The sequence below is a fragment of the Pagrus major genome, chromosome 21 (genome assembly GCF_040436345.1).
Source record: "Pagrus major chromosome 21, Pma_NU_1.0".
Lineage (NCBI taxonomy): Eukaryota > Metazoa > Chordata > Actinopteri > Spariformes > Sparidae > Pagrus > Pagrus major.
In genome coordinates, this window is record NC_133235.1 from 29,613,050 (window position 1) to 29,636,740 (window position 23,691).

Sequence of the window (23,691 nt, forward strand, 5' to 3'; positions counted from 1 at the left end):
TTTTCACAAATCTCTACTTGCTCTTTGGTGACAAAGAAAGTAATAAAACCTTCACAGCCGGCTTCAAATGGTTGATGAAAACTGTGAAATACATCTGAGAACTTTTTCAACTATTTCTCACTGTCATTCTGGGACATACTTTATAGTTTAAAGTTCAAGATGTGAACACTTCTTGAACCTCTCAATGTGACTCTGTGTTAATGTGCGTGAATATGTGTTCAGGTCCTCTTGGTGTCACTCGATTCTCTCCGTTGTGCAGCAGAGAGGTCCGACTCTAAAATTCACCAGGACCTGAGAGAAGCAGCTCCGTCTCTTCACACCCTCTGGACCTGAAGCCATTTTTCTCCGCTGCTGTTTGGGAGATGAATGACTCGGATCTGCAGCCTTCAGCTGCTGAACTAAAGAGTTTGTCCCAGTTTGAATATAGACTTAAACTGTGGCTCTGTGGCGCTGCAGGTCAGGACGTGGGTGTGTTCAGGGAGCCGGGGCGAAGGCAACGCTGCAGGCAAAGACGACCGATACATGATGTTTTTACCATGCAGCGTGTTTGTCTGCTAAAGACTTGTTTTCCGTTACGCCTAATCCGTCTTCTGATAGATTCGAGACTAAAGATGGGATTTATAGCTCTGTGTCAGACGGTAGCTGCCTCTGGCGCAGGAATCTAGTTCAGGCTACTCGATGTACAGTCGGGTCCAAAATTCTGAGACCACTCTTCAAGATACTTTCTTTTTATCCTGCATTTGAAAGAGACGACAACACTAAAATCATTTTTGTGTTATTGTCGCCAAAACTTCTACAAAAACAAGTAAATGACTGAATCCTAAATTAAGGAGTCAAATCCTCCAGACAGCACCGGCGTTTTCAAAATAAAACGTTTGCCCGACACAGACCGACCTGCGAGTCTCTCAGGATAAATCCCTCAGAAAATAACTCGTTTTAAAAAACATGTGCTGTTCTTCGGGATGAAAAAACTTTCTCTCCCTCTGACGCAGAGCTGCTTTTCTTGAAAGCGTCTTTTTCACACTTTGCTAATGTGCTTAGCGCTCTGTCTGGCTGCCATTAGTGGAATTATGCTCACACAGCGGGTGTTAAACATTGTTTGGTGCTTCAGTTAATCAGCTTGTGAAAGCCACCATATGTGCTGAAAAAAACACAGGAAGCAATTCAGAGGAAAACCCTCCTGTATTCACACGGCAGGGAAGTCATTTTAAGTATTGATTTATGTTATTGTGATGATTGATTCTGGGTGCAGAGATCTCACGTCAGATATGTATGTTACATGTAAACGCACAGATTTTTATTAATCTTATTTTTACTATTTCTTCTTATTAAGCTCAGTGTTGTGACTTCTGCTGCAACAAAGACTAATAGATGAATTCAATGTTGACCAAAAAATCAGTTCAGAAACAAACGAGCAGGCTGAGATTAATATCTTTGATTCATAGTAACTTGGTGTTGGAGAGTAATTATCAAAAACAGACACAGTTCGTTGAACAATTAGAAGTCGAGGAAGAAGTTACCGAGGACGAAAGCAGATTTATAATCTTGTTTACTTATTTTCAAATCAGATAGTTGCTCATTTCCATCAAAATATTGACAAATTTATGTTCAGATATTCAACATTTGGAAAATTTTGTATCCAAACTCATTCATCATATTGGCTCCAGTACTGAAAGTTTCAAATAAAATCAGCTTATAAGCCAAATATTTAAATACTTAAACTGGCAATAGACTTTTTTTTTTTAAATGTGTCATTATTAAAATTTGTCTTGAGAATAATGATACCATCTGCGTTTAGATCAACCTCACTGTCACTGTGTAATTTGGTCATCAGGCACGAACTCTCTCCAGAAGACGACGGCTGATTTTATAGATGAGAAATGTTTCTAATCTAACCCATAAAACTCAGTGCGAGCTCTTCTTACCGTAGGTGAGCACGTAGAGCGGCTTGCCGTTGGTGTCCATGGTGGTGAGGCAGGGGGCCTTCGGGGAGATGGTGCCCCACCTCTGCAGCGCCGCCTCCAGAGACGGGGGCCAGTTGGTCACCACGCCCAGCTGCTCGCCCCGCATGGCCACCATCTGAGCCCCCTCCGCCTTCGGCATGTTGGGGTCTGGCTGCTGGACTAAAAAGGAAGATATAAGAAGACGAGAGCAAGAAAATAAAATGTTTGTGAATTCAACAATTAATTCCAACTTGTTTCTATGTGAATCTGGTTCTTCAGCGAGCATTTTACAGTTAATGAAGTCTGGTGTTTGTTGTTTCACAATCAGCGTTTGTTTTTGTTCTTATTCATTTAAACATTTAGTGAGCTCATTTAAAATATTGATGATTTTCAGCTGCACACAAATACAATAACATTATAACAGATTGTTTTGATAGGTAGCAAGTTAACTGTTGTACACGTGTGTAATCTTAATTATGACAGTCTTGTGATTCATGATAGTGGGCTTAAACATACTGCATCATGTACTCCTTGTTTTTATCACTGCTGTATCACAGGAAGGAATTTAGCTTTTAATTGAATAAAACACCACGTTGATGTTGAACATTTTTGTGTTTGCGCAGTGAATCAAGCTCCGTCTTCCCAGCATCTGTTATTCACGCTTAAATTATTAAATTAAATTCTGGCTCTGCAGCTTCTGAAGCTGGAAACAAATAGAAATATTCATCAGTTAGAGACTCCGTCTCTGTCACAGCAGACATTAGGGAGTGAAGAGCTAAATGTGATTTATTTGTGTGGATTACTGTCCAGATTTTTTCTCAACATGAAGAGCGAGGCATTAAAACACAGTTGGAGTTAAAGGTTCGATCCCTGCTGGGGTCAAACATTAGATGTTCTTTAAAATCCTGCTTATTTTAATCATTTCATATCGTTGTCCTTGCTTTTAATATATTATCAGAAACAGCAGCATGGCTGTTATAAACCAGTCTGGTCCACCTGTTTAGAGCTGTGACACTTTAAAGGACCATAACACTGATTTTGTGTTTCACTGTTGTGTTTAAAGCAACATTATGTAACTTTTTGACCTTAAATAAGCTTCAAAATCATGTTGATGGTTCATCACATGTTTCTGCACCATGTAACGTCAGGGAGAGGGTCGGATCACAGCGTTACATAAGTGTTCACTTCAACGTACAAGCTTTCAACACATAGACCTGAGCTGTTCTGTTGGAATAATAGCCAGAACTTTTTTTTGGCAGAATATTATGATGTCACAGTCAATTCGGACAACGCGAAAAGGGCCAAGGCTATCACCGACGTGTAGACGTAGAAAAAGACATGAGCAGCTTGTTGAAAGCGTCTCTAAAAGGCACATAACTTTTATCTGTTTAAAAACAAAGAGGGTGAAGTTTTTACCTTCCAGGAGCTCCTCGAAGTCGTCGACAAAAAACTCTCTCAGCGGCGGCCGTTTGGGTCTCTTCAGAGTGTTGACGAGCTGCTGGATTTTGGCCGAAACTCTGCTGCTGACTGGAACACCTGCAGAGGACGAACACACGTTAACGTTAAGTCCAACACTGAACTCTTACTTGTTGCTTTCACAGGTGCTCGTGCGAGGAGAGTTGTGGCTTTTTTTACATTCGGCCGAGCGACAGTCTGAGTGCAATCCTGCTGCTTCTCCTTTCAAACACAAAAACATCCCCAAGTTTTTAATCTACATGAAAGTGGCCTCGAGTGAGCAATCAACAGAACCGCCGCTGAACACGACACTCGATGTGAAGATGGCATACGAGATGAGGTGTGGGTACAAATTGCTCTTTGATTAAGGCTGATTTTAAACCCGGCCGGCACAGATTGTGGAGCTTTAAGACGCAGAGGTGAGATGAAGCGGAGCGTCTGGCACAATGTACGGTGAAACCCTGTAGAGGCAGGTGGTGTATGTCTCCAGATTTTCATTCATGTCTCCCAGTCCTCTGGTGGTTTTTCTTCACCAAGCTGTGGTGGAGAAATCACAGACAGAATCAACATTTATAGGAAGTTTCTCCTGACTTCCTTAAAAAACTGAAAATGTCGAGTGAGAAAACATTCCTGGACCCGTCCCTTCATCCGTTAATGGGATCTATTCTGGGCTGAGACTCGTCCTCCATCCAGAGGAAAGTGAATTATACTTTGAGCGTCTTCTCTACCAATCTTACAGGTGTTAGCTATAGCTACTCAGCAATAACCTCTCTCCTTTTCTTATTTCCTTTTAACCTGACCAGCATCTCAGATTTCTCACTAGGGGCGTCTCGATATACCGATAATGAGAATTAAATATTGATATTGTGACGATAACACACACGTGATTATATCATGTAAATAATCCAGCGCCTCTTAAAATCATTTCCGATTCTTTCCGTTCTCACGTTGTCACAGTAGGAGCCTGACCGATATGCAATTCTTGGGGCCGATGGCTGATATTAGGAAGTCAAAATTTCTGATATCAGCCGATAAAATCTCCTTTAAGGTTCCTAAAATGTAAAAAATATAATAATAATAATAAAGAAAATATCCCTCTGCTTTTAAAAAATGATCAAGTAAAATAATATAGATAAAGACAAGGACTCCTTTTACATTTTCGTGGCAGAGATCTGGTGTGAATCTGATGATATGTTGCATACGTATTGTTTTAGAGGCCAGTTATAGAGAAATGAATCCAAACAAAAGATGAATGAGGCCAAAAATAATCCTTACGGAAAGTTAATACGTTGAGATGTAGAAACTATTTCAGGGAACACGCAGACGGAAGCCAAATCTCTGCCCGCACACAGTGAATCTGAGGTTAAATCCTCAGAAATCTACAGACCTATTGTAAGCAACATAATGCAGAGATTAATAATCTGTGATGAAATCCTCTCAGCGTTCAGATAGAGAGCCTCAGCTTTGTTGTGTCTCTTTCAGCCAATAAGCTGCCATCTGTAAACTCTGGCAGCCGATCTGTCGAGCTGCTTCGCTCTGAGCTGCGTTCAACGTCTCCGTCCACGGCGGCATCGATCGTGTCTGATGAATGAGTCCGTCTGCTGCGGCTGCGAGTCCCTCCAGAGAAGAAATTATCAAACTACGAAGCAAGAAGACCTCGATGGCCTCAGAAACATCTGGATTCATCTTTACTGATGATGAAAAGCATCTAAATCTGACCACGACAAGACCACCGACATAACAAATGAATATCGGTGACCAAACCATCAGAGGAACTCACCGTCTCCGGTCTCCATCAGCTCCGCGTTGCCGTACTTGGGCGTCTGTCTCTGGGCCGCGTTGCCGGCGCCGGGGGCTCTCTCCACCTGGATCCCGTCGGTGGCGGTGTTGTTGGTGTAGCCGGTGACATCTGGAGGGGCAGAGTGGTTCTCTGTGACGTGAGAAAACGAGGGGGGAATCGAGGAGGGCATTAAGGTCCGGTTAGTTCCCCCACACCCCCAAAACATCCTGGTGTTAATTATCTAGTTTAAATAAATGCCCCGATGTTACGATACATCGAGTACTTTCAAACTAATGTAATTCCTTTTCTTTTTTTACTTCATGTTCATTTGTATATCTTTTTTTAGAAATATTTTTGGGCCTTTTTCTTTTCTTTATTAGATAGAACAGCTGAAGAAGACCATCCAACCTGACCGGCTGGACCGGCCCCAGCGGGAAGAGAGTTGGGCTAAAACATGCTAATCCATCTTGGTTTAAGGCTGCTCCTGGCTAATCTGGTCACAGGAAAAGGAAGTGGACAAAATGGGACTCAGCCAGGACAAATAATGTGAAATCAGAGACTGTCGTGCCCACAGAGACCCGTCTCCACCTACAGCTACAGCTGGACGAGGGGAGGTGGACTCTGTGTTTGAAACATCGATGCTTGTTGCTCACACACAGTCACAGCTGATGGACAGAGCTTCCCGGATGTTGAACTTTTGATGTGAAGATGTCGACCATCTTGTTGCTGCTGTTTACGTTCACCCTGACGCAGATTCATATTTCTATATGAATAACTGTTTATATGTTCTGTCATTTATGCAGCATGAAGGAGTTTCGTTATACAACCCTGTGTTGTATGATGACGAATGAATTACCTTGAACCTTGTCAGAGTGACAGGGAAAGGGATGGAGGGGGACGACATGCAGCCTCCGCACATCAGACGCTTCACCAGCCGACCCACATTTATACATCTATCGAACCATCTATACAGGTAGCACTTAGAAACTGAATGTTAATGAAGTTGATTGGAAACATGCAGCTAAAACACACAGAAGTGTTTAGCAGAAGTTAAAAAATAAATGAATAATATTTGAGGTTGGATGATCTATCACTGAATTCCTGCAAAGAAACCTTCCGCAAAATGATGTCTGGGCCTTGTTGATCCGACACACTTCACAAATATACAGAGAAAATCCACCAGAACCAGCATCTAAACCCCTTCCAGAACCCTGCAGCCATTCCCTCACAGATCACCACCACATAACTGTGACGCCTGCGTTTCTCTGAGGAGAAAAAAACCCACTTCATTCCCATCAACACCCACACCTTAACATCCATTTTTAGGTCGTTTCTCCCTTAATTTTGTGCTACAGTTAGGCTGTTTCAGCTCATGTGGTGCGCCTGATGTTTCAAAGCTCCCACCATGCCTCCAATTCTTCACATTTACGTACTTTCATGAGGCTCAGCTGCTGTTCAACAACATCAAACGCAGTTTACTGTTCTGCCCTGGGGATTCTTTACTTTGAGTGGTCGGAGCATGAAATGATGTAGGGAGGAAGATGTGTTGTGAATCTAAATAGGGACGAGTGTAGGAGCTGCCTGCCGTGTCGTTTACCGTCCTTCGGCTTTCAGCGCTAAATACTGTATTTATGTTCTGCCTGCAGTTGTATGTTCTGTGTGCCATTTGCATTAACATTGTTAGCATGCTAAGATAGATCTCATATTCTCTGGTTACTGGTTGTAAGCTTCTCTGTGGTGCATCGTGGAAAAACATTGTCTTTCTTTTTTTAATCTGGCGATTGGGTGACAAAGGTGGATCTCATCCTGTTCAGGTTTAAAAAATGTTGCATGATTTGGCACTTTCTGCACTGCAAAGTCATCTTTTAGGAGGAAACAGCACCAAAAAAAAGCCAATAAAGTGACTTTGCTGGTGTCAAACTGTTTGTTTGTTAACCCAAAACTATTCAAAAGTTTCTCATTACAAATAAAATGTGTCCAAATGGTCTCTTTTTTTAACTATTCCAAACTCTAGACTAACTGGGACACTGTACTGCCTAGAAAATAAACTGCATAATATCAAACATGCGTGATGATAAACCATCATTCTTAAAGATGAAATAAAGAAACTTTAGAGATGAAGTTCATCAAATGACCGTGAAAAAATAGGGACACATTTATGCAGAAATGAACTAAAAGCAGAGGGTGAAGATAACAGAAACCCTGAAAACTCCATATTTCACTTCAAGTGATCAATCAGGTGTGGAGGATGCACCACACTACTTTTGAAAACATCCTGAGAGGTCACCACTCCAGATGATTTAAATGCGAACCCCTCGACTCTCCGCTCAGCTGCTGAAATCAAGGACCAGAACATAAAGGAGATCAAACTACTTCACAGCGTCAAGGTTTCCCACAGTGAAAAGGCAGCAGAGCGAGTTACATGTGAACGCTTCGACTCTGAGTGCTGCTCATGTACACAAAGAACCCACTTCTCCATCATCATCAGGCTCTAATTCAATCCACTAATGAGTGTTTCTTTAAAAAAAATCAAGCTATTTGACAAGCAAAGGGTTTTAAAATGACTCAACATGTTATAAAAGTAACCTCGCTCACATTGACTCTTAATGTCTCATTGTGACGTGAATGAATCATTTTCATTTCGACTGTTTGCTGCGTGTTTTCATCCAATAACAACCTTCAAGCTGTGAATGGAAAAGATGTTGACTGAAGCTGTAGTTGCAAGAAAGTCGTGGTGGTTTCATTTTAGTATATAACATAACATTTACTTCAGAATGATACGCTGAAGCAGAAAATAATACCATCTAGCCTTCCACTCTGATCTCCCTCTTACTTAATATTTCATCATCCTTTTGTTCTTGGTGGGAGATGAAGTGGTTGCATAAGGACTCTTAGATAAGGTACAAATACATTTACACACCATACTTACTTTGTACAGCGTGCATTATTGATTCAACCTTAATTTATACTAAAAAAGAAGACTTTTAAACCAAAATGGCACCCAAATCTTACTGTGCTGTGGCTAAATTTCTTTTTTTTTTGGCCTATAGCTGTATGACAACATTTTGATGCGCTGAGATGATTTTGGAAAAGTTTGTTCTCTTCTATTCACGTCATGTATCTTCCAATAAAGTCGACTAAAAATTGAGCTGGAAGGCTGAAAACAGAGAGACATGTAGCGGGAGGAAAACAGAGAAAGTGTAGAAGAGAGAGGGAGGAGATGATTCCCTGCAAAGCGCCGAGCCAAAGCCAGCGAGACCAAACAGAATTCTTTCTCCAGACATGGACTGCATATCAATACTGCAGCACACAGCACAGGCATGCTAATTACCGTAGCACGCTGCGTATCCTGTCTCTGCAACATCTGGGCCGTCTGTCGGAGCTACACCGATCCAGACGTGCTACTCTCTGTAGTCGCGTAGTTGTTTATCTGTCCGGGAATGTGTGTGTTTGTGTGTGTGTGTGTGTGTGTGTGTGTGTGTGTGTGTGTGTGTGTGTAGCAGTGACCTCATCACAGTGTATTTATGATGATGTGTGACGGGGAGAGGGAATATCAGCCCTGAGCTGAGGAGGATGATGAATGCCTCCTTCACCGCTGGAATACCAATCAGGCCTGGCCGAGGGAGCTGATTCAGGGACGGGACACTTACATCTCGCCGCGGGGGGTCAAGGCGGGTTTAAAGGTGGACTGATGGTTATAGATACTGTTGCTGAAAGGTCACAGGTTCAAACCCCGTCAGGGCAAATGTCTCCCATCACCTCCCGTAGGTCTTGTTAAGTGAGTCGGCCAATAAAGACATTTTACTGTATGTTTTCTCTACCAGCATTAAAAAGATGACTTAATGTTTAGTAGAAGTGTAGTTCAGTAGTGTGATAACGGTTTTACCACCACATAAAGCTGCAGGGAGAAAGTGGGGGTGTTGATGCAAACTTAAAGTCAAAGTCAAAGTGGAAAAAGAAGTTCTTCAAGTGCCGAAAACTCAAATTTCACTGACATATGGACAGATTTTTCTGCAGATGGGGATCATGATTTACACCTGAAAGCTGGACCTTGTGGTGAAATTGTTTTGTCAACTTCATCCGGTAGTTTTCGGGAGCTTTTCGTGCCAAACCAAGTCTAAAGGATGTTGTCATCCTCCATGTAGCTTGTAAAGGAACAGACCTGAGACACATTTAATGAAAACTCTGAAAAATATGCCACAAAATCATTCAGATCCCCTTCCAATAGTCTGTGCCGAATAGACAGAAAGCTGAGTGAGTGAGAAAACTCGACCTCAAGACAAAGACGGCAGGTTTTGCAAAACTTGTGGGGGAAAAACCTGCAGCGAAAAACCTCTCTCATCAGCGTTATGAGACACCTGATGAATAACATCCAGGAACCTTCTGTTGCTCCCAAACTGCTGAACTGTTACTCCTCAGAGACCACAGTTTATTCCCCTGGCAGATATACAGCATCGACAGGGGAGGCTGAGCTACGGCGAAATCCCGACGGGCCTCATCCAGACGGCAGCCTTAATTACACTGAGTACGGGAACAATTCCAGCACCGTGTTAATGGATTTGGGGTATATATTTTTTCTGACAATGATGAATGGCTGATTAAAGGTCTGGTCTTAAGACTTTTTGCTCATTGTTCACTTCATCGTGGATCGCTTTGTATTCTCGAGCAATCTAGAAGAAACGGAGGGAGCCACTTCAACAAATGAGCGTGTCAGCAGCTGCCTTTTCACATGTCAGGCAGCGAGTTAGCTGACGGGGTCGTTGGGTTTAGCTCTTAACATGTAGAAGGAATAATTCTCAGGTCAAGGTTTTTAAGGGTGTTTTCACACCTGTAGTTAAGTTCATTTGGTGTGAAACACGGGAATAAACACCAGGAGTCACATCAGATTCTGAGCTGTTCACCGACGGGAGGAGAGCTCACAGATTACTATTTAACTTCTGGGATTAAAAAGTGGATTTATCTTCACTCCTGTTTATCAACCTGACTGCAGCAGTGATCCGCGGAGATTGTCGGGTGTTTCTGTTCTGTAATGTTGACTGCTGACTGGAGCTGGAGGGGAAATGTACTTTACTTCATGAACGTAACGTTACAGAGAAGAGAGGGGAAGAAGAAGAGAGAGAACCAGAGTGATTGCAACTTCATACATCGATCTTCGGGGTGGGAATACTCCTGGTTTTTAAACAATTCCTCTAAATGAGCGATGTGTGAAAGTCTGGCTGTTGATAAGGACCAGACAAAAGCAGGGGTTGAATTCAGTGATACAGTATTCAGGATTTCAGGTAGCAGATATTAAGAATACTGCAGAAAATTACAGACCAACACAAAACTAAAAAGGAGGAAGCAGGCAGACAGCCTACATTCCTCTACCATCTGCTTTCTGGCTCAGATGAAAAGCCGTTTTGAAAGCAGATTGCCTCTGGCTGAGCAAACAACTAAAAACATGCTGCATAATTAGCCAAATCAATACACGACACCAAACAGAGTAACCTTGAAAAGAGGGAAAAGCTGCTTTCTAGCCTCTTTATAAGCATTGTTGATTCTCCTCATCAACAATTCACACTCTAAAAAGCTGTGAGCTCCAGCTTTTTTTCTTCAGATCTTAACAAACAAAAACACAACGCTCTCATGCATCTACAACGAAGCTCAATGCTATTCCTGGTTGAGGTTAGCATTGAAATATTTTTCTCAACATGAGAAAGCACAAATTTCATCAGCACGGAGGGAAAAAGAACGAGAAGGCACGACTTCAACAGCAAGCAGATGACGGAGAGGGGAAAGATACGACATCCCCGCCCGGAGCCGAGGGATGGCAGGAGACTGACGCTTGCTCCTCGGGCTCTCGGCCAGCCATGCTCCTGACTCGACTTACCGGAGCGTCGTGGCCCAGAGTTTCCATTCTCTACCAGACCAGCTGGCACTGCCCTCCTCCTCCTCCTCAAGGAGAGGTGGGATAAAAGGCCTGCATGTGAGGAACAAGAAGGGAGGGGGGGGGGTCTTGAAAAGTGCCGTCAAGCCTTGTGTCATTCAGGAGCCTCGCTTCAGAGCGCAGTGAAGTTACAAAATACACCTCATACTTATAAAACTGGACACACTATAATGATCTATAACCTGGTATTTAAGTTAAAGCAAAACAATCAAGACACTGAGAGTGTAGTTCAGTTCAGTGCTCAGTCTGCAGGGTGCTTGAGATTAAAAATATTTCAACTTTCATCAAATGAGCACCATCTGTCTCTGAAGGGGTTTTCAATAATCACATAGCAACGGCACAAACAAACACTTTGTGTTATCTTAAAACAAAAGAGGCGACAAACACAGCGTGCTCTATTGAACCCAAACTGAGCCAGAAGTCAAACATAACAACCGGATTGTCCGCAGCGATCCTGCAAGAGATCTGCAACCTGCGGGAAAATGTGGCGGGATGAAAGGAGCGGTGATGGATCGGAGAGAACAAAAAAAGTTATCTGCAACGAGCAGGCGGAGCTGTTCTGATAAGAGTCGAATGAGAAACGAGGCTGGAATGAGGCAGTATGGGAAACGATCACCTTTAAGTATGAACACGCGCGCACACACACACACACACACACACACACACACACACACAGTGAAAACACAGGAGAGCTCGGCTGCTTCGGCCTTGAACGAGGAAATGAGAAACAGAGCTGTAACCCACGCGTGTTCACACCGCTGAGGATTTCCTCTGAGATAAACATGAACTCAGTCAAACAACGAGAAGAAAAAGACTCAATGAAACATGACAGCAAATTGAAAATGAACAACAAAATAATAAGATTTAATATGTAGCCTGCTTGAACGAGAACAGACGAGGCTGCCAGGACCCTGAACAAACGACTGAAGTACACCAAAAGTACATTTTGTCTGATTCTGATGTTTGTGAACCAGAACCGTGGACTCGTCTTTCTAACACAAAGTGTTTATCGTGTTTGGATCGGCTCGTCAAACAGTAGAGTTATAAGGTTATAACTGTTTTTCATATATATTAGCCGTTTCAGTGGAAACGTCAGAAATTCAAAAAAGAAAAAGACATTTTACACTTTGCTGAGGCATCGAACCAAAAACTTGAAATGAAAACATGAAATCTGTGTGATATACATGAAGCAGACCACATCATCATCTTTTAATAACGTCTTATTGTTGTGCCCTCGTCTCTTCCAGTAGTTTAATGGCACCCAGCTGATGGATTGGCTCCACCAACTGCTTCCCCCCAAAACTCCTAATATTTACCAAAGAGTCGTGGATGGAAACGTGCAGTAATCAAAACTTTCTTTCACTCAAGATGTTTTTGGGGAAACATGGTGAAAATATGAGTTAAATTTGGAAGGAAGCCTGTTTAAAGCCTGTGAACGCCTCCCTCCTGGTCAAACACTGCACAGCAGCCTGGTCAGTGACTTAAAGCTTCAGCACGTGAGGGGCTACGCTAACAAGACGCTAACTACGCTAACTACATCACAACAATGTCATGTGTTAAAACTTGTATGTTGAAGTAAACATGTATGTAAAGCTGTGATCCGAACCTCTCACTGAAGCTTCATGGTGCAGAAGCAAGTGACAGAGACGCTGTTCACCCTGTCACAAGACACTGTGCCGTCAACATGATGTTGCAGCTGATATTTAAGGTAAAAAAGTTACATAATGTTGCTTTAAACTTTCAAAATAAAGTTTGCCAACAAACAGTTCACATATTATGGCAGATTAAGACTTTCTGACTGTTATTAACGTTGTGAAACAGTCGTGGTTTGGTCAGGTTTCTGCACAAAAACGAAAAAAATAATACTTTGGCTTAAAATGACTTCGTTCATACAGGTCACTTATGTTACGTCATTTACTTGCATTAATTTACTTATGCAACATAACATAAACAAATCAATCTTGACCCCTGGTCGGGATACAAACTCTGGAAAGGTCCGGTGTACGACCCATCCTACCACCCGACCGGCCCCTGACTCAGACTCATCTTCCCTTTATAGTTAGAGGATAACAAGCGCAGGGCCACTGACCAGGCTGCGTATCTGACCCGGTATGAGTGAGACCGGGCGGCCTCAGTCTTTCTTACAAGACCTTTGAGGGTCCCAGACGCTCCCTTCATCCACTATGACAGACTACACAAGATAAAACAACCATTGTTTGCACCCAAATCAAGAAACAATGATGTTAATTCACTGAAATGTTGTATTATTTATACAATGAACCAGAACTAGTTGTAGTCATTTCAAGGCGCAGATGGACGGTCGTCACCTCAGGAGCTGCTCTTAAATTTTCTCCTGCTGTTCATTTCTTCTGAATTAATTCTGCCTCTGACTGATAAAATATTCAGACGCAGGTGTTATTCCCGTATCGTCTCCATCTTCCTCATTTTATTCTTCGAAGCAGACTGAGTGCCGTTCTAGCCACACGCCTTCGGGCAGCTGCTCCCTCTGAGACGTCTTTCTGACTTTGCTAATTTGAGACCGCAGGGGAACGATGACACAGGAAATCAGTGGAAAACAGACCCGCGCAAACAAAACTAGCTAACCAGCAGCGTGCACAGACCGTCTCCTGTCACATGTGAGCAGTGGAGGAGCTGAACGCTGGCTGGGCGGAGCTGGCGGGGGCTCCTCTCTGTGTCCGTCCATGCATTATCTTCAGAGCTGGATACCAACAGAGCCAGCATGAAAACAAAACCTGTCGCCGACAGAGCGTTTAGACACGACGCCACCTCAGCAGATAGCAGCAGCCGGGCAGTTTTTTCACTTTTAAGTGTGTGCTGTAGGTTTGAACCAGTTACAGGAACCTCCACCCTGCTGCTGGTGTGAGTATGATGAGGAGCTCACAATCTGTCCTTTAGTTTGGATGTTTTTATATTTTTCTTTTTTATATATGCACCGCAAACAATCTCGCAATTACTTTATTATTTCTATAGGTGAGTGAAAACAGTTATATTCTCAGTATGAGCGTGCCAGACTGTCATCCTTGTTGCTGAACATTTCTGGGTGACAGTGAAAAACAAAACATCTCTACAGCAAGGTTCAATTGAGAACTTGTGAAAGAAGCAGTTCAGTCATCATCTCCTCCCTCCATGTTGATATAAAGTCAGGTGAAGTCTCGTAGTCCACAAAACATTTCTGGAGCTTCACAGTAAAACAGCGTCGCAGCGTTCTCCTAAACAACTGAAGTAGCTTAAAAAAAACAACCAAAAAAACATAAAATGGCTCCGTACAGCTCTGAGATCCCAAACAGCTGAGCTCATACACCCACTTCAGACGGGGTCCACGCTAACGCTTTCAGCTTAGCAGCTACAGTCAAGATTTCAACGTGATAAAGGGTCTAAAACACATTTTTTAAAATTAATTTGGGATCTCTGGGCTTCTGAACAGCCATTTTATGTTTCTTTCTCAGCTGTTTAGCAGAACACTGCAACACTGTTCTGCTGTGAAGCTCCAGAAATGTTTTGTGGACGACGATACTTCACCTGACTTTCCATCGGGAGGAGATAATGACTGAATTTTCATTTTTGGGTGCACTTTTCCTTTAAAATACACTACTGAAAATTAGTCAGGGATATTGGGATATGGGAGCACGGATACGCATTTTATAAGTCAAATAAAATGTGTTGCATTATTTTTTTTTGTCACAAAACAATAAAACTTCAGGTATGTCACAGAATAAACAGTTAAGTGAAACAGAAATATCTAGTTATGCTACTTCTTTGGCTAAATAATTAATTTAAAGACAAAAGAAAAATACATACAGGGCCGTTTCCTTCTCCTGAAACGTTTATGTTGTTTTACAGGATAGTGACAAAATATCAGTTACTGTATTTCTTTGGGCTTTAAAGTCAGAAAAGTTTATTCCAATCTTTGATTTCTTGTGTTTGTCTGACACCATCGTGATTCTGACTGACTGATGCTTCAGTCACAAAAAAACACATCTGTGATGTTTTATTCAGAGGACGTTGATCTGTGGAAAAGGAGAATCAACAATACTAAATACAAAGAATGATGTTTTTTTGAAGAGGAAAGAAATGGAAGAATAGTTTTCTTTAATTTTATAAAGATAACGTTGAGTTTAAACTGGAATGCAGAGCCCAAAGTCATCAGACTCATGGAGCGGTATAGCACAGTATAGTTAAGTTTTTGTTGGTTGTTGAGGTACCAGAGTGATTTCTGATAGCAGGACAGGTCACAGACACAGACTGCAGTTAATACAGGAAGCAGAGGAACTGTAAAAACCTGCATTTACACCGTGAACACACGGATACGACCCTCCAACTCAACACACTTAACCAGCTGACATCTCCAGTTCACACATTTAAACTTCAAAGACTCAAAGCCCACACACACACACACACACACACACACACACACACAGTCCCTCCCAGCCAAACAACACACTTTTATTAGAAACCTCAACAGCCTACAACTAAATAAACTCTGGTTTATTTAGGGATCTTCACACATCTTTGGAGGATTCAGGTCTTCAGCAAAATATAGAAGAGTTTAAGTGTATTTATAGTATTATTATTGTATTTATATTGTGTTTCTTAGAAAGCTGAAAGTTGGATAAAATGTAATATATATGACAGACTGTATCAATAACACTGGTGTTGAGATGTTTTTGAGACGATATCTCGAAGGTTTTTTATTTTCATATTTCATGATTTTTGTTGTGCAAACTTTATCACCTGATTGTCTGCGATATTCAAAAGAAAGCTACAACTCAGATAAACTTCACGATGGACTGCAGTGATGGTTCAGAATCCACATTTTTAGAAAGTCATGATCTTTATCTATGTATCCATGTCTTCTTTTATGTGGAGCACTTCTGATGATGTGTTTAAATCTCCGTTATGCAGAGCTGTCTGATCCTTTTGTTATCTAGGTTTGTGTAAAGCGCTGTGAAACTGCCTCAGTGTTTGAATTGTGCCATAAATAAACTCTCTTTGCCTTTTGGGATTGAAGCTGTAGTTTAAATTAGCATGAAAGCAGCACCGTATTAAAACCTCCTCACCTTCCTGTTTGTGCATGTCGTCCTGCTGGATGAACAGGCCGGCCTTCCTGCCAGACACAATCTTAAACACCTTTAATCAGCTAATTGAGAAGCTAAATGTGACATTTCATGAGATGTAATCTGATCCGGTCTGTATTGTCTAATTCTGACGTCAAATTTGTTTGGGTTTTTTTGCAGCTTGGTCTGCTGGTTTCATGCAAAGATCCATTTTGGAAGTAAAATAATCCTCTCCTGTGCATCATATCACGTTATGTCCTGTGTCACTTCTCGTGTTTTCGTGACAAAACGCAGTTTGGAGACCAGACAGACTCGTCAGGGGTTTTCCTTCTGGTGAAAGATTTTGTCACTGACCAGTCATGTGTGCAAAAACCATGATGACTTCAAGAGTCCTGGTTAGGATACAGAAAGTTGTGTAGCGTTACCAAGGTTGTCTCAGATATCACTGAGGTTCTGAGAGTAGTTGAAGGGTGTCTGAACTTTGCTAAAGATGTTTGCGTTTGGCTGAGTACCTCTTTTTTATGCTTAGGTTTTCTGAAGTTTGCTAAAAGTAAAAAAGGGGGTTCAAGTTCAAGACTTGGCTGAAGCTTCTTGCTTTTTTCCTAAATGTGTCTGAAATTTCTAGATTTTGGTAAATGTGTCCAGCAGGAGTTGACTAAAGGTCTCTGGTCTTCATGATGGGCGCCCTGCAGTGGCACTGACTGGGCTTAAACACTGGGGGGTATTGTGTGATCATGTCACGTTGTGTGAAGAGTGACTGCTCCAACCGAGTTTGGGCCGACGACTTCATCAACACATCCGCGGTTGTTGTGGCTGCATCACACATTAGCCTGATTTTTGATTAACATGATTTCGTGTTACCTTTCCAGAGCCGCGTTTTCGAGCAGCTGTTTAAAGAAATCTTGTTTCATGACATTTTAATTGAGGCTTACTTCAGTCGGGCTTGCAGCTCCAGACCAGCTCTGCTGTGATGATGACATACAGTCGTAACGCTGCATGAACCTTTTTAGTTCTCTTCTGTGGCAGCAAACACAACACACAGGCTCACAGTAACTACCAGCTGCAACCTTAAGTTATCTGGACACTTTATAGCACTAAAGTAACTTACAACCACTCGAAGGCAGCGTGCCCTCGCCATGACGTTACCACCTTATTACCATAACACCTGGAACAGAAGGTCAAAAAGTCTCGGTGTCCCCTCTATTCATGGCTTAAGCTCTCAGGAGTTTGTTAAGTCTGTCTGGACTTGGCTGAAAATGTCAGGATGCAGCTAACAACTTGTGCATGTTGCTGAAGGTGTCCAGATTTGCCTAACGGTGGTGTTAGTTGGTTTAGGGTGTCAATTCAATTACCTGTCTTGTGGTGGTGGTGGTGGTGGTGATGGTGATGGTGGTGGCGGTTGTGGTGGGCGGAGATGTGGACGTGTTGGGCCAGGACGTCGGCCAGCCTGCCGCCGGCCGCCCCGCTCCCCCCGCTGCGCGTGGAGGAAGAGGAGGAGGAGGCCGTGGAGGAGGTGGTGGTGGTGGTGGAGGAGGTGCCGTGGATGGCCCGGCTGATCCAGTGCTCCATGCTGATGCTCCCCTCCCGGCTGGACGAGGTTCCTCCGCCCCCTCCTCCGTCCTCTTCTTCGCCGTCTCCGCCCTCCTCTCCATCGCCTTCGCCCTGTCCCTCGCCCTCTGAGCCCGAGGAGGTATCTGAGGAGGATGAATATGGAAGAGGAGGATGAGTATATAAAACAGAGACGCAATAACAACATTTACAAACTGTGGACTATGGAAACATCTTTCAATATGAAGGGGAAACAAACAAACGTCAGGTTGAATCCAATCCCGATTGGTTTATAATGAGCTATATTTAGAGACAGAAGGAAAAATCATATCTATATACGTCGCAGTTTATCGTCTGTAGGCTGGAAAGACTTCAGCTCCCATCTGTTCAGAGTCGCCGCAGGGGGGCTGGAGTAAGGTTCGGCTGTGAAGGCTAAACTCTGTGTGTGTTTTGCATGCGATTTCCATAATGCCTTTGGCTACGAGACTGATAGTGGTGATACGAATAACAACAGCAGCTGACCCAGTTCTCACACACACACAGGTGCTGTGTCCGTGTGTGTGTAAGTGTGTATTGTTGTGGCAGGGCAGACACACAATAAACCGACGACAACAATCACCCAAACAAAAAGAAGCAGGTTTATTTCTCATGACTGAGTGAAGATACAGTTGGAGTCAGGTGCAGACGGGGTGAAGTTTAGTCCGTTACCTTCACTAAAGTTGTGGATTTCTCAGGTTTGATATTGTTGGAAACATTTGGGATAATATATAACAAAGATCTACCTGTTTTTATGCAGAAATCTTAAATTTTACATCTTTAAATGAGGTCAAAACTTGGATAATTTTGTCTCCTAAAACTTTAGGCCTTAGCCACCCATGCAGATAATCCTCCCCTTTTAAAGAATGAATCAGTTTAATAATTAAGTTTAAATGCTGGAAGTAACTTTTTATATTCCCTGTTCGGTCTCTTTAAACTTTGTGACATTTATGGTTTGTTATGACATTTCCAGTTCGCGGTCTCGACATGTGAACTACCACGGTGCTTTGCTGACATGCTTAAATGGCAAATCAATGTCTCGGTGTCAGCAGGACCCCGAAGAGGCTCCCTGTGACAAAACACAAACATGTTGACAAAAAGAAGACGCTGCCGGGCAACACGGGGATCTCAAGAAACAAACACAAGCAAACACACAAAGAGGAAAGAGAGCGAGAGCGAGAGCAGCTCTTCATAACGCTGGAATATATTTGATGATGTGTTGAGAAAATTGACAAAATGCAGCTGTGAAAATCAGTCAGAAGCCAATAAAGAGCACATCAGAGTCCTCGCTCGCCTGTCATCTCTGCACGATACGACACGCTGCTCGGCAACACGCGACTCCGCTGTCCTCGGGTGAACCTCACTGGCTGCCAGACAGCCCTGTGTGTGTGTGTGTGTGTGTGTGTGTGTGTGTGTGTGTGTGTGTGTGTGTGTGTTAGTGCTTTTACAGCTCCCCGAGGACGTGCGCTTTCTAAATCTGCAAGATGGACTGTGTGTGTCGAGACAGCTTGTTTATCGTGCTTTGTGTAAAATGGCAAAAATAAAAAACAGAAATCCTGTGAATACTGTGTACGACTGTGTGTGTGTGTGTGTGTGTGTGTGTGTGTGTGTACATGCAGTACTTCTGTGTATTACGCCTCCACAGTACACAAGCTGCATATGAACATGGTGTGTATGTAGAAAATGTGTGTGTACATTTATGAAGGATTTATGTCAGCGGTTGTTGATCGTTGTGTCAACAAATGTGTTTGTGTGAGACATTTATGTTTATTATAAATATTATTGTTGTATTTTTGAGCAACAAAAGTATCTAATATTAAATGTACTGAAGTATCGAAAGTAATTTTCTGTAGTTAGGAATCGAGAGTATAAGTAAAAGTAAATTATAGTACATGTATGTATATACTTACTGATGGACTGTAACTAAGTAGATTTACTCAAGTACTGTACTTAAGTACAATTTTGACTTATTTTCCTTCATTATTTTCATTTTTTGCTACTTTATACTTCCACTCCACTACATTTTAGAGGCAAACTTACTCCACTACATGTATTTAATAACTAGTTACTCGTTACTTTACATATTGCAGACTGCATCGTTATTTTGAATGAATTATTAATTTAATTATCAGATAAATGAAAAAGAAATTCAATAATTCTGAATATTTGATCCCATGATGGACTGATAATCAGCACAAGTACCTCAAAGTTGTAGTACTTGAGTAAATGTACGTAGTTACAGACCATCACTGCGAACATCAGCCCCATTTCTGAAGTTATTTCCCAAAAATAACTGTTTTAAATATTACTAACATGGCTGTTTTTAGATTGCATCGCAGTGTAAATATGAGCTCATCCATCTTTATTTAGTTTTGGTTGAGTTGGAGAAAAAAGAGAGGATGGAAGGAGGAAGAGCGGCAGGAGGGAAGGTAAGATGGAGGGATGGACGTATAGAAAAAGATGAAGTGATGACAGTCGCTGATGGAGAAGAGAGTCGTAACTTGGACGCCTTCAAGAGGAAATCGTACAGTTTGTCAAACATCACGAGGCAGCCGTGTTTGTACCATCTGCTTTGACCCAATAAAACACCCTCATATTTAATCTGTGGCTGTTGGTCTAAATCACGCCTCGTTCAGCGGATCTCTGTGAAGCTCGACCCTGCAGCCAGAGAAATAATGGCCTCATTAACACCCTCGTTAACTGACACCGGCGCCATAAAAGACATGGATGGCTGCCCTCGCCACACGCCCGGGGACACATCCTGCTTTGCACGCTACAGGGATGAAAATTGACTGGAGGATGCATCCAGTGCACATTTAAAGACAAGTGATATCCATCTTAGACGTATGCCAAATGTTCATCACAGATGTCAGAAGAGCTGGCGGGAGGTTTGGCTCAGAAACAGGGATGTGAAATGTGACTGCTGTATCTAGTTACGATGAATGAATCCTGTAGTTTCATTCTTCTGGGTCCTGACCTTTATGTGGAAGCCACTTGACACACACCACCCACCCAAACACCACTGCAGACCAAGTACACCCCCTCATGACAACAGCACTCCCAGCAAAAACTGCTCAGGAATGACCTCGAGGACCGTGAGGAAGAGCTCAAGGCATCAACATGTGAGAGGAGAGTTTTTTGTTTCCCTTACCTGGTGGTGTGTAGGCATCCATTGAGGTCTGGACCACCAGCGACCGCCGCTTCGAAGGCATCGGCACCGCCATCTTCCTCTCCTTGTGCTTGGCGAGGGCGGCCTGCACCGCCTCAGTGTGCACATCTACAGACACACACACAGGAGACGTCAGGGGGGGATTTAACTTTGAGAAACATTTAGTTACAGCCTGAAAGTGATGACCTTCGTTTTATTAAAACTGAATCCATAGCTGAGCGTTTTCCAGATACTTTATATTAGTGTTGGCAATCCTCAAGTCGCCTGTCAGAGTGAGCAATTGATTTCCTCTCATTTCTGAATAGGAAGAAAGTCATCCTCGAGAACATTTGTGTGAGATTGATAACCCATCACGTCTGCGTTATTGCTGCTGTGAGATTAACTGTACCAGACTGTAGTAAACTGGCCAACATTAATGTACTGTATCCCCCAAAATGTAGTACATGGGTTACAGCACACTGCTGAGGTCTTTTAATATCGGTCACACAAAATGAAAATATAAATGGGCAGAAAATAAGAAACATTTTTGCTCTTAAACACATTTTAAAATATTCAAAAGACATGAACTCAGTGGTGGAAAGCAACTGAATACATTTACTCGAGTACAGATTTGAGGTACTCCGTATTTTAAAAGCATTTATTGAACTTTTTGCTCCTCGACATTGATCTGACAGTTACAGTCAGCTGTCTGTAAACTGGTTATAAACACACGATAAACACATCATATAAAACACGTTATCATATATGGAAACCTTTGGAGCTTCTGACCCCTCAGAACGAGACGCTGTCAGCCAGATATCTATCACAGATGTTTCCTTCTTAACTTCTCAGAAAGTTTTATTAAAATAACTTTTTAGCAGACGTCAAATTATTCAATATTTCTCTGAGGACAAAAGGTTTAAGAAAAGTCCAGAGATAGACAGATAGATAGATATTTCTCTCTCTCTCTCATTAATCATCTCACCTCACCTCAGGTTTTATCTCGGAGGGGCCCTGAACTCTGCTCGCCTACCTGAACTAAACTACTGGAAGTGAATATTAAGTTTTTAAAACTGGTTCCACCTCAACGTTGTTTTAACGATCTAATAACGACATATAGAATCATGTTTCAGACATTTTTCTGCAAAACAAGTACTTTTAATACTTAGGAAGGACAGGAACAATTCATCCAAAAATTAAAATTCAGTTGTTTTCAAATCTAAAAATACAACTGAGAAAAAACATGAAATGGCTCCATATGGCTCGTACGTTGTGATCTGAAGTCTCAGGAGACACCAAAGAGATTTAAGAGTAGTAATGACAAAGTTTTCCTTTAAAGACTGAACATTTAGCTGAAAATACTCCTCTACTTCTATCTCAGTAGGATTTTTATTGCAGTTTATTGAGTTCTTCGTCCTCCGCTGCTCACTATATAAACATGGCAGGCAAGAGCGAACAACCGAAGAAAGACGTTGACGTTTCAGGCACCAATAATGGCCGTGCGGTCCAGAATAAACACTGGGGCGTAAGTGTGTTAAATAATAGAGAAATCGGAGAGTCCATCCAGCCAGAGCACCAGCACACAGGAGAAAAAAACAGCAGCAGGGCGATCAGCTGTGTTTGTGCTGCAGTGTTTCTCGTTACAATGAGCGCCGTGTTCCCATTTATTCACATTCGCTTCATAGACGCGAGCGTTCCCAAAGCTTGACAGCGGCTCCCATGAGGCCCTGTGGTTTTCCGACTGGATTAAGTTCAGGGAGTGTCGGCTGAAGACGTTTTTTGCAAATTAGTGTTTCTAAGCGCGAGATAAAGCGCCGCGATACAGCCACAGCTGGGTTTGTTTGAACGGTGTCCGTTGCTGGCAGAAGGCAAACACACAGCGGCTAACGATGCAGGCTGTTGGCCCCGATAATGACATAAGTAAGACATTCGTCAGGGTGAATGGGCCTCGCAGATGTACGTTTGTTTGGCTTGTGTGTGTGCTTATGTAGGGGAACGGAGGTAATTTAAATCTCAAGTGCACGTTTATTGTCTTACGGTCGACCGAGTGTGACTGCGGCGTGTGTGAAAGTGAGTGTGTGTGCGGTGTTTAAAGGTGCTCACACAGCTTTTCTTTTTCAATTTAATGGGTTAAAAGGTTGTTTTTTTTCCACAGGATTTATTTTCTGTCAGATCGAACTCAAACAAACTCAAACTCTCCAGCAGCGTGTTGGAATGTAATAATAAAGTAAGTCAGGTTGTTCCCCGCCGGTCCAGCAGCGTCTCTCGTCCTCTTATTGAACTACCGCACATCTTTATGAACCCTGAATGTCACCACAGTGGATTCTTACTGATTAATTTTGAATGAGATGCCACTGAAAAGAAGTTGAAATCCTCTAGTTAATCCTGTATTAATCTTTACCGGACACCAGATGGAACAAAAACCAAACAAAGCAATGTTGTAAGAGCTGTGACAGATTTGTCAGGAGCTTTTTCCACTGATCTGTGCCAAACTCTGGATTTGCTGCAGCCCGTTCTGCAGAGAAAGGCTGAGAATATCAAGCAGGCCTCTGTGGCATGAAAACACCTCAGAATAACAGTCCTCAGAGGGGATTGGGGTTAAGAGTGGGGGTGTCCACTGGTCCAAAATTTGCATCTGATCCACACAAATAGAACCAAAAAGGAACAGAGGACTCGAGCCAGGTCAATAAATCTACCAGCCTGACAGGCGAGGACAAAAAAGCCAAACTAGATTTGAGATCGTTTTTAGAAACGGTGTCATTACAGAGTTTGTCCAACAG

The 23,691-nt window shown here is 42.5% G+C and overlaps 1 protein-coding gene across 1 annotated transcript in view; it reads right to left on the minus strand.

Annotated features, from left to right (window-relative positions):
• The window catches only part of LOC141016250 (disco-interacting protein 2 homolog C-like), a 189,237-nt gene that overhangs the window by 48,440 nt on the left and 117,106 nt on the right, over positions 1 to 23,691 (minus strand). Inside the window, exons 4-8 of the mRNA XM_073490508.1 lie at positions 20,915 to 21,040; positions 17,532 to 17,873; positions 5,179 to 5,328; positions 3,360 to 3,479; positions 1,926 to 2,123 (exon numbers count right to left, since the gene is read on the minus strand). Coding sequence (XP_073346609.1) covers positions 1,926 to 2,123; positions 3,360 to 3,479; positions 5,179 to 5,328; positions 17,532 to 17,873; positions 20,915 to 21,040 — 936 coding nt within the window. The remainder of the gene's footprint in view (positions 1 to 1,925; positions 2,124 to 3,359; positions 3,480 to 5,178; positions 5,329 to 17,531; positions 17,874 to 20,914; positions 21,041 to 23,691) is intronic.